The following is a 12,011-nucleotide window of genomic DNA, read 5'->3' on the forward strand; positions in this document are numbered from 1 at the left end:
ACAATATCTTGTATTGCTGCAGCTAGACTAAATTTTACATCAGAGGGGTTGACACAAGAGGGCAAGCATGAGCTTTCTTTGCTTATAAATGGCATCATTATAAGTCATTGAGTCTAATAGTAAATAAACGAGGAGTCTGGAACTACACTGTTTAATGAAAGACAATCATAATTAACAGATATATAAAATATGGGATATAGGATATCAACAGTGTCTCTCATCTCACACTCATATCAACCCACATATGTATATATGTGTATATATATATATATATATATATATATATATATATATACACACACACACACACACACACCCATACACACAAACACTTATGCACACACACACACCACAGGAGGCAGCACACGTTTGTTTGAGGGCAGCACTGAGCAAGAATAAAGACTGTCTTAATTAGTGCAATAAAACCCCAAGTGCTTGCTCTAATGGAGAGATGAATGTGCAGAGGAAGCTGCAAGGGACCTTTCTGTTAACCGCTGTCAAATAGGCAATTATCACAAAATGAGTCGTGTGTGCACCTTCAAACGCTCAGTACCAGCATCCGTGGAAGATGATCACGGAACAAATGTATGCAAACACATATATCAATAAAATGACTATGACCAAAATATCCAGAGTAGATGTGGTGGTTTTCATTCAAAGTTCAATTACAGGCAATCTTAAAATAAAGACATGGAAATGATAACATTTCTCAAAAATCTAAAAGTAGGAAAAGGACACAAAAACACTGAAGAGAGCCTTGGTCAGGACTTGTTACTTTATTTAATTATTCATAAAATACAATCACAAGACGTAGCCTGATTTTTAATAATCAACTGTAATTAATGGCATTCGAGTAGAAGTTGTTTGGTGCACAGAATTCAGACGATTTCATTAGGCAAGAGTGCAAAGAGCAAGTATTATTGTAATCTCATCAGCTGTCCAGGTGGCCTTTGGTCACCTAGAGATAATGCAGGCTGGATGAGCTTTTACTTGGTGCTGCCTCAGCCAGTGTTAAAGTGAGCAGGCAGAAAAGACAAGGCCAGGAATGAAGCTTACCAATGAGAGGAGATTTCCAAGGGCCTTTGCTGAGATCTACCAGCTGCTGGCAGTAAATGTACTAGTTGTTGTACATGAATAACCCAATGGTACTTTCACCATGAACATATGGTTTACATAGGTTGTAGTGGAAGATCTTGAGTGAACTGAAAAGTGACCTTCTGAAACCCAGGCCTCCTCACCCTACACCAGTAATAGTTGCTGAGAAAGGTAAAAAAAAAAATGGCTTGAGCTAAATGGAAAGATTTGCTAATTTAAATAACCACTTTTTACTACTGTGGGGATCAGAAAAGCATCTCAAAATGCTCAATATGCTGAACCATGAATGCAGATGGGCTACAAGTAGAGAATACCACATTGAGTTCCACTCCGGTCAGCCAAAAACAGTCATCTGAGGATTAAGTAGGCACAGATTCATCAGAGTCTGACAATGAACTGGAATGTGACCAGACTTACACATATGCATATACACACCCATAAATATGTCAATTCAGAGGATTCAGAGGATTCTGCAGACAAGAGAAGGCAAGATGTTTTTCATGTGCAATTTGTCAGGAATCTTTAATAAATGCTTATTTTAACAGTGCAATATTTCAATCCCACACTATGTTCAGCGATCCTGGTTTGGACAACAAAGAGTTCTCTCCCCATATCATGTGGTAATACTATAAAAATTACAGCTCCATTGTAATGTAAGACCATATATTTTCCAAAGCAATGGTTTAACAAATTAGTGAAATAAAGTGAAAAAAAAAAAAATCCACTCTCCTCATGCTCTAGAATGTTCAGTTCATATTAAAAATTTTTCTCAAGAATATAAAAGCTTAATTATATACTACATTCGAACATATTGATTAGAACAGTTGAATTGCACAACAGCAAGGACTTTCATCAGTTGTTTTTCACTGGTTTTCTCTACAAAGTGTGTTAATATTATTAAGCTCACTGCAATACAAAAATGAGCTAAGTATTGGTTTACGGTTCCGGGCCGTACCACATCACTACATCCGGATCTCCGATCACAGCTTTAACCCTGGGCGCAAATCTAATTTCTGAAAGCAGTCGAATTAAACAATGAATCTATCAGTGCAATTATGTGTTTTAAGCAATTAAGATAATATCTGTCGCAATATTAACCAATCTGCACCAAATTTACTGCCTGGCTGCCGGAATATAATGCTGTACTAAGTTGCTGCGCTGTTAGAGACGACGAGAAACCTAATGAATTAAGCTGCTCATTACGAATGAAGGGTCTTTCTGATCATTAAGGCAAGCGCGTCGATTGTGTCACCTCCACCCCTTCGAAGTCGGCGTAATTAAAAATAATATCTCATATCCAATTCATCCTGACGACAGTCGTCAGAGAACCAACTTCACCATGACCTTATATCCGTTCATCGCTGTTTTTACATCATTAATATTAAAAAGATTTGATATGCAAAAACAGGGAATGGAGAAATGTTTCTTGGGCTGATCATCGACACAGACGAGTCATAATACATTGGCGACTTGACCAAATGTTCCATGGTAAAAAAATAAAGAAAAAAAAAGAAAAAAAAGAAAAAGATGTTTGTTCTGCTACATACATTAGGTATTTAATTATATATAATATATATAGATTTTATTATACAGTGGTTCAGGTGGATATCAAGTTTGAACATGCTGAGGATAGATAGATAGATAGATAGATAGATAGATAGATAGATAGATAGATAGATAGATAGATAGATAGATAGATAGATAGATAGATAGATAGATAGATAGATATTCTCAATCCTCACTACTGACTAAACTGTACAGTGTGGGTGTAGTTTTCACCTCACTCGGCCACTTGTGCATCTAAATTATTTGTTCAGCGGACAGGTTCGATACACTACTGGTGTGAGCGTGTGTGTGTGTGTGTGTGTGTGTGTGTGTATGAGGGTGTGCGTGTAGGTGTACAAGAGCACCTTTGCCATGCTAAACAGTCACACTCTCAATGCCTTCCAGACTGGCAGCTTTTGTGCACTGAAGAGGACCAGCTTGTGAACTTCAAAGCTAAAATTATGTCAAGACGAAGGAAACAAAACGACTTTATCCAACAGCGGCTTTTGAAGTCATAGAGGTGCTCAACCTTGTGGTCCTGAGTCCTTACCAGCAGTCATCAAACTAGCTAGTGGGCATGCACACACACACACACACACACACACACACACACACACACACACAAAACTCTTTTCCATACACACACAAGTAGTCTTGTGATCTTAAAAGCAAGTTGTCTCTTTAACTGCTGTATGTATTACCTTGGCTAAGTGCTGCTGATGAATACTGTTTTTCCTAAACATAAATCTAGCCAGAATTTTACAAAATGATAACGTGTGAATATCTGTGTAAATCTCCTACAATGAAGATTTTATTGATGTATTTACAATACAAGCCAGTTTCATGTGTATTTATGCTTATAACTAATCTTTGCACAAATACGTAGTATTGTTGGGGGGTTCATATGAAAAAATCTCAATGGTGAAGGTTAAGTTTTGAATTAACATTTGAGTGAGCTCTTTTATCGAATAAAGTCCATAAGTTCTCCAGATTAGTTACCAGTTACACCTGGTCCATTTGAACAGTTTCAAAAGAGCACATTAAATCCAATCCTATCAACCCTTTACAAGTGAAACCCCGGTTAATTGTGCAGTGTTTTCATTTCCATTTTTATGAAATGAGTCCTGTCTGCAATCATCATTTACAAATGTGCAAGAATGAAACACTTGAAACTGAACTGTATTCAATCGAGTTAGTGCTACACTGTAGGCAAAACACAGGGAAGCTCACTAGCTGGTCATTAGCTTGAAAATAAAACATGCTAGTCTGAAAGTTAGAACACCCAGCTCAAGATTAGCTCGGTAAATAGAAAGAAATACACTGTATGTCCTTGTAATAATAGAATGAAGTAAATCCTTAGGCTGGATTTTCATAATAAACCCAGTTGATATTAGCAGGCTAGGTTTTGTGTTTTTATTAGCATTATTCGAAGTAGGCCTACTCCATTGTAGTGTCTTTTGTGACTGATATACAGTCATTGAAGAAGTTTTTGTGTAGGGAAATCATGGTACTGGGCTGTTTTAGGTTTAAGATAAATTAAATCTCATCGAAAGGATCAACAGAAAAGGATGAATCATGGTATGAAGCCACTGTTAAATGTTTATAGCGCTAGTTGATATGAATACCTTGTTTATGCTTCATATTTGTGCAATGACGTTCCATTAGTGCCTTGCACTTGTTTGTAGTCTAATTGGAAAAACGCGAAATCTTGCCGCATTTCTGTCACCGTCAGCTCCGAATCTCTTCTCTTGATTGGGATTCTGCCTCACTTGCATTGGAGGTAAGAACCTGCTAATACAAATCACTCGGACTATTCTGTTAAGTACTGGTGACGAGAAAGAGATCATATTTAATGTTTAAGCTTGTTGGACAATTAAGCAATTTCTTTATAAGAACAAAAACAAAAGAATATTTTAATTAAATTAAAAGCAACAGGTTTTAAGCAGAGCCGATCTGAACACTACTAATTATTTTGGTTGTTATATAAAATGAAATGAAATATTAATATGTGCATAAAGAACTATACAACATATTAAAACAAAAGACAGACTTGAGATTTTCCTTTGAAATCTCCAGGAAGGAATTATTTTACTTTTCATTCAATGATACAAAAATCCATCTCTTTAATTAAACAAAATAAATAAATAAATAAAACATGCACAGCAATTCTAGGATATTCATTCTGCTTTGTTTTCTGATTTGAGAGCGTATGTTTTCAGTACACCAAAATGAAGAGTAAGTGAACTGAGATTGTGGAGTGCATGCAGGAAAAAATGGAAAAGAGTCAAGATTAAATCAAATTATATTTATTTTAGAAAAAAAGGTGTAATTATAAATATTTCAGAAGAATAATGATATCCTCAAAGCCTCTTATTTGAGTTCCTTATCTATTCCAGTTTCACCACAATAATTCATTAAATATACAAATATACCATTCCCCATATATAATGGCATTTCAGTTTAGCTGTGGAATTAAGGCTGTTTGTAGGAAGAAACCCATATTTCCTCTACCTCATTAAAAATCATCCACACATGTTTTGTAAGTACATCATAACAGTGAACATCTCTGTACATAGGATATTTTGAACATCTTTCTTTTGTTTTAATCAGCAAATTCACATTTTGACTTTGGGTTCATTTTAAATGACAGCATTTCTTCCCAACACAGTGCATTCCAGAAGAGAGTCTTTACAAAGGCAATCATGCATGCCAGGCATGCTATAATGTGTACAAATATTATTCAATATGTGTTAAATTGATTTTACTTTATACAATTTTGTAGCACAAATTTACAGAATACAAAAGACTTTTTTTTTTTTTTTTACACTCAACAGGGGGTCGAAGGAAACACAGAGTCAAAATGGACAGCCTAAAATCAGGCTTCTTCTATTTATAAATTATATATAAAAAATTCTCAGTAAACCCTGACAAAGTTTTGTCCTGTTTTATGAGCATGATTGTTACTACACATAAAGAGTCTACAGCTGCAAACAGCCTACCTAAGTTTTTTTTGCAAGAGAAGTGCAATACGCAAATGAAATTGTATGCATTTTATACAGGAGAGAAAAAATTAAACATAATACAGTACCTAAAAGCATCTAAGTTCACAATAAAAAAAGAAAGAAAGAAAGAAAGAAAGAAAGAAAATGTAAAAATCCATTTGACCGTTATGAGTCTCTTGTGGTTACTGGTATGGAATATTGTCCAATGCATGCGGCAGTACGTACCCTCGCATCCTGACTCTTACTGTGTCTGTCTCTTCACGACTGCAGCAGAGACGGATGAAGAGCTCCGGTTTTGTCCTCCATCAGATCTGTGGCTTCTCTGTCTAGCCGGCTGCAAAGCTGAACCGTCCCTGGTGCCAGGCCTGTCAAAGACGGCACAGCACCCAGTGTCGGTGTGGGCTTAATGGGAACAGGCACAGCAGGCATGTTAGAGCTTCCTGTGTGGTGGTACAGCCCTTTGACTGCCACCCCAAAAGGAGGGTACTCGGATGAGATAGGGGTTGATTCGGAGAGCACACCTACATGCGGCCACACAGAGTTGACCATGCTGGGCACAGAGTAGCCCAGGTGATGCATGACAGAGGCAATGGGCAGCCCACTCGCCATCACCCCCTTGTAGTCTCTGCCGATTAGGCTCTCAATTGCAAACGGGTGTTTGAAGCCTCCACTCTGGCCACCCCCCAATGCGTAGCTCTGGAAGTGAGACAATCGCCCGACGCTGCCCAGGTAGTCAGGGTGCCCCATACTGAGCTTGTTCGCGTGCGGGTGCGCATGATGTGTGTGATTATGCTGGGCATGAGGGTGGTATGGGTGAAGGATGGGTGCACTCTTGCAGGCGGCATGCTCCATACGGAGGACCTTGAATCGCTTGCGGCGACGCAGAAAGCTGCCGTTCTCAAACATGTCACCACAGTCCGGGTGCAGTGCCCAGAAACTGCCCTTGCCAGGCTGGTCGGGGCGGCGTGGGATCTTGATGAAGCAGTCGTTAAAGGAGAGGTTGTGACGGAGCGAGTTCTGCCAGCGCTGCGTGTTCTCTCGGTAGTATGGGAAGCGGTCCATAATGAATTTGTAGATGTCGCTCAGGGGGAGCATCTTCTCCGAAGAATTCTGTATGGCCATTGCGGTCAAAGAGATGTACGAGTAAGGAGGTTTCTGGTCACTGTAGGAGTTCTTGCCTGGACGAGGCATGGCTTTGAGTGATCTTGTGACGGGTTTTTTTTTAAATGCAGAATGTCTGAACTAAGCAGCTTCACTGAGTTAGGTTGTTCTCTATTCTGAGAGATTTTCCGTTGAAAAAACAGACATCCATCATCAGGTCCGGAGTGTCTATGTCTAAACTATTTATTGCTCTTCTTTCCTTTTGATTTTTTTTTTTTTTTTTTTTAGTTAATCAGATCAACCAATATGGAAAATAGAAATCAAAAATAAAATAAAATAACGATCAGACTAATTTACAAGCTAGGGGAAAAAGGATGCACGCGGTGCCTATCTGAAACATTTGTAAAAGTTACCTCATGCACCATGGGTTCATGCGTCCTCTGTGCCAGCCTCTGTGCCAGCGTGCCAGTTGACCGGAGCTGCAGCATCACCACAACCTGACTTTTTATGCGCTCGTCTCTCCACGACCCTTTTCGTAAAAATATTGGAGGTTCCGACCCTCTGAGAGTCAAGGAGGGAGGGGGGGAAAATACAGAGGGAGGAACCAAATTTATATGCACTTATAGGCATCTTCATGCGTGCCAATCAGAGGGCGTTATTAAAAAGCGCAGGCAAATCACGAGTCTAATAATGTTAATGCGCTTCGGGTTAAATCAAGGCGTGAAGAACAGCGCTTTTTGTTGTTGTTGTTGTTGTTGTTTTTTAAAACATATTATAGTATACAAGATTGTAACTTGAAATATGCACAGCATCATATTGCTAGGGTCTGTTTTTATATAAATAAATAATACTATTACTAATTAAAATACATTCTAATAAATAAATAATAATAAAACAATTATGTAGTAACTATGTGGGCTGTCTGGTCAAATTGGGGGGATTCTAAAATCGTGTTGATTTCTTTTTCTTTTATTGACATCTCATTATAGACTAATATTAAGCGTAATATCCAAGTGTGACGTAATAACAGAGACATAAAAGCAATGTTTTTAAAAAAAAAAAGCTAATAATAATAATAATAATAATAATAATAATAATAATAGTGTGTGTGATATTATTAACAGTTAATCAGATCCGATTTTAGATCTCAGGTATGCCAGTGAAAAGCAAGTTATTGTCAGTTTATATACAGAAGCCCTTATAAAGGCATTAAAAAAATCACAGTTGGAATGAAATGCTTTTTTTTTTGTATATCACTGGATCATAATGGATTATTTGAGAAAAAAAAATACATCAAAAGACACAAGCACGTGGCAGTCGGGCGCGTCCGCGGCTTCGTTTATTTATTAATGCACTGAAATAAAAATGATCAAAAGTATAAGAAAAAAAACTGTACTTATTACAAGCCTCCTATATTGTAAAAACAATATGAACAGTCTTTCGAGCCCAGGCTGATTTTAGTAAACAGCATAATAAAAGAGCCGGTGCGTGAAATTCGGACCTCCGCGGCGCGTCCCCGCGGGTCGGGGAATACATTACATTAATTAGGCCTTCCGTGGTTCACCTTTCCGGAGAGAGGAGTCCAAGCGATGGGGCTCGAATTAAACGCCTTTGATTAGGCGATGAATATTCAAAGTGGCGTCAATAAATTGCAGCGGATCTGTCTCATTACGCTCCTAAAAGTGTTGGAGTCCTTCATGAGATTAAAGGGTCATCAGTGAACAAGTGCCCTAACGAGATCAACTACCTACTGTCAACATCTTCCAGCCAGAAGATGCATATGAACTACAGACTCACAGACCCCCGCACCTGTTTAACCTCAAGCCTTATATACTATAACATTTTTAAGTTTATTACAAAAATCTGTTACCTCTTTCTAAGAGTTTTCCTGGGAAGCAGCAACAAAAACTGGACTAGGTTAAAAAAGTTTTTATGTTTTATCAACTCAACAAATCACTGGTCAGAAAATGCGCAATGTGCCATCCTTTAACTTTTGCTTTTTGGGGAGTAACTGGAAAAACAGGGAAATTCGCTTTGGCTTCTTGTATGCAAAAATAATAATAAATAAATAAAATCACGATAATGATTCAAAGGTTTGATGTAAAATTTGACACATGACTGATCGGGAACATTTTCCAACTCCTTCTCAACTATAAGACATAGGCTTGGGATGAAAAATGGCATTGTAAAAAGCTGGCCACAGGTTTTACCCACAAGGCTTTAACGTTTAAAGAAATCAAAGATTATTCCATGCTTATTCCTAACTTTATCTATTTTTTTTAAATTTCTTTCCCGTCCAATGGTTTAATGTTAAAAGTTGGGCCTTTCTTATTTACAGTAGCCCAGGAATGTATACTGTCAGAAATACAGTATTTGGGAGTGCTTGTTGATAGCATTAAGCATATACCTTTTTCTACCTTCAATATGTATTTTCTTACTAATAAAGTTTCTCTTACAGTTTAAAAAAGAAACCGATTAAAGATACATAACAAATGGCAGACAATATACCCTTTATTTCTCAGTGTGCATTCCTTACTACACACTATTGTGTTACATAAAAACTATAAAAAAAGAAAAAACAATTAACTAAAAATATGAAAGTACAGCTAGAAAACAATACCAATTAGCTCTGCCATAGTGCCATCAAGAGTACACATTTTTGTACCTTTTAATGTTTTGTTTTGTTTTTTTTTACATAGAAAGGAGCATCTTGTATTTTTGAAGTTTTAAATGATATTATAGTGTAGTTATAGTTCACTCATTATGTAGTGGTTTCACTATTAAACATGTACATTTAATTCACATTTTCAGGAAAATTTTGCATATAAAAGGGACAAACGTTACAAAATCACATCCGAAGCAAAAAAAAAAAAAAAAGCTATAGTTTATTATCAGTTTGGGGTGAACATTACAGCAACCTTTACTTGCTGAACATTCACATGAGACCGAAGATATGTACCAAATCACGTTAATGCATAATGTATATATTTTTACTCTAACAAATGATGTTGCATCTATTTCAGATTTGCAGGATTCCACCAGTGAGATGATTAAGTTTCAAATATAACTGATAAATGTGAACTGTACTATAAAAAGAACCCAGGTGATGTGTACATGGGAAGACGAATAAATTGTGGACACCGAGTGTTAAACCATCATACTGCCTTAATGGTGATAAATTACACAAGCGGCATGGTCTGAATAAAAAAGTATAAAAAGTATACTGTTCTCATCAGTATTATAGTTGGAACGTCTCTAAGCTTTTAGAGAATCCTTGATGTGATTAGCAGATTATCTTTGCTAACATAATTTCCCAGACTAAATACTGCAATATTACACAATATATATCACAATATCTGAGGCTCTGTGTGTACATCAGTGTACATGGTCACAAAGTGTAGTTATATGTTTGGTCAAAATAAATCTCCATTCTACACTGATAGTGATAGCACTCATATCTTTTTCCTGAAAAGCCTACTGTAAATGTTTAGTGACTATGATGTAAAAAATGCTACATTTTGGCTTAGTAAAGTTCATAAAACACCTGCATAATTATTGGCAGCATGATTGCAACCTTAAATTTATTTCATTGTCCAAAACAGGCTGAATGTCCTCATGTAGTTTGTTCTGAAGTGTCTACTTTCTTTCCCTGGAGCTGTGATATTAACAATGCAAACCAAGAGTTGCAGTAGAAACCCCACCACCGATTAGCCTGACCACCAGTTAGCCTGATGAAAAGCTGATATTTTATATTAGGTTGTGTCATTTGTAATAGACTTGTATTAATTAATTTATTCATTCATTCATTCATTAATCGCATTATCCTGGTCAGGGTTGTAGTGGTTGTAGAAACTCTGAGCGTGGACTGTGGCTAACATCCAGGATGGGAATGCCAGTCCATCACAAGGCACAACACACACATAAACACTTTCCACTTGGGGTAAATTTAGAGTAGGTAATGCACCATGACTTTGGGTGTAAAAAAACTAAAATCCCAGAGGAAAACCACAAAGTTCAGCACCTATTTACATTTACATTTATGGTATTCACTGATGTCCTTAAAAATTTCAAATATCTGGTCATGGCATTGGAATACATCTTGGATGGCAGTCCATCACAAGGCACCACACAAACACTGGGTAAATTTGGACCATTTGGTCCACACTGCACTGTGTTTTTCAGACGTGTATTAAAACCTGAGAACCGACAGGAAACCAGAGTCATAACAATTATCTCAGTCTATGTTATAAATCTGAGCAGTTAATCATCTTGCTCAAGGGCCCAGTAGTGATAGCAGCCTGGTGGTGCTGGGATTTAAAGTCATGACCTTCCGATCAGAATTTCACAGTCTTAACCACTGAGCTACTACATTCCTGCTACTACAATTTTTTACCCTGTAGTTTTATTTTTTATTTTTTAAATAAATGCACATTTGCAATTTATATATTAAGATGCATATAAGGCCATTCTGAAACACACACACATTTATTTTTGATTAGAATATATATGATTTAAATAAAATGCCTTGTTCATTTATGGTTGTGCAGCTAATTGTAGTGTTTCCCCAAACTGGTAGTCGTGGTTTTCCATTAATTGTTGGCTACCAGTGCAAAACCAAGCAGCAGCACATGGACACCAAACATATGGCTTGGAGGTGAGTAGGGAATTACTGTGCATGTGATGTCTCCCTGAACAACTCTTGTAATATGTCGTGGGAGTGTGGGAGTGACATGCTTAATACTGTGGGCTCCAAGTAATTATTTCTTCAGTGAACGTGATTCTTTTTTTTATTTTTTATTTTTTTGTCGCCGCAAGACGTGTCCCACGATAGACAGGACAAGGAGAGTGTGTGTAGGAGTGTGTGTAAAGAGGGCCCATCACTGGTTTGTGTGGTGGTGTTCATTTGTCATGGTGAGGCCCGGCAAAGAAACGGAGGGCCCGTGCCTGTGTGATGTTCTTCTTGTTGTTGTTGTTTTATTTATTTATTTTTTGTTTTTTAGATCAATATTAAACCTTCTTCCCCACAAAGCGCCGTGTTAAGTAGACGCCACGCTGCTGATACGCATAAAGAAATTAATTAGACGGATTCTTTCCTCCCTTCCTTTCTTTCCCTCTCTCTTTCCCTCTCTCTCTCTTTCCCTATCTCTCTTTTTCCCCATTCAACTCCTGGACAAATAACTACTTGTAAAGCGCACCTTCTGGGCATGTCGAGCATATGCTTGGAATTATCCTTAATGGACTAATTACATAAATTACTCGTTAATTTTA

At 37.3% G+C, this 12,011-nt stretch overlaps 1 protein-coding gene across 1 annotated transcript; it reads right to left on the bottom strand.

The window, feature by feature from the left end:
- Nucleotides 1–4,930: 4,930 nt before the first annotated feature.
- foxb2 (forkhead box B2) lies at nucleotides 4,931–7,497 on the bottom strand. Its single transcript, XM_046871742.1, has one exon. It carries the CDS (start codon nucleotides 6,831–6,833, stop codon nucleotides 5,901–5,903), a length of 933 nt encoding a protein of 310 aa, XP_046727698.1. The 5' UTR covers nucleotides 6,834–7,497; the 3' UTR covers nucleotides 4,931–5,900.
- Nucleotides 7,498–12,011: the final 4,514 nt, after the last annotated feature.

The sequence above is a fragment of the Silurus meridionalis genome, chromosome 17, assembly GCF_014805685.1.
Source record: "Silurus meridionalis isolate SWU-2019-XX chromosome 17, ASM1480568v1, whole genome shotgun sequence".
Classification (NCBI taxonomy): domain Eukaryota; kingdom Metazoa; phylum Chordata; class Actinopteri; order Siluriformes; family Siluridae; genus Silurus; species Silurus meridionalis.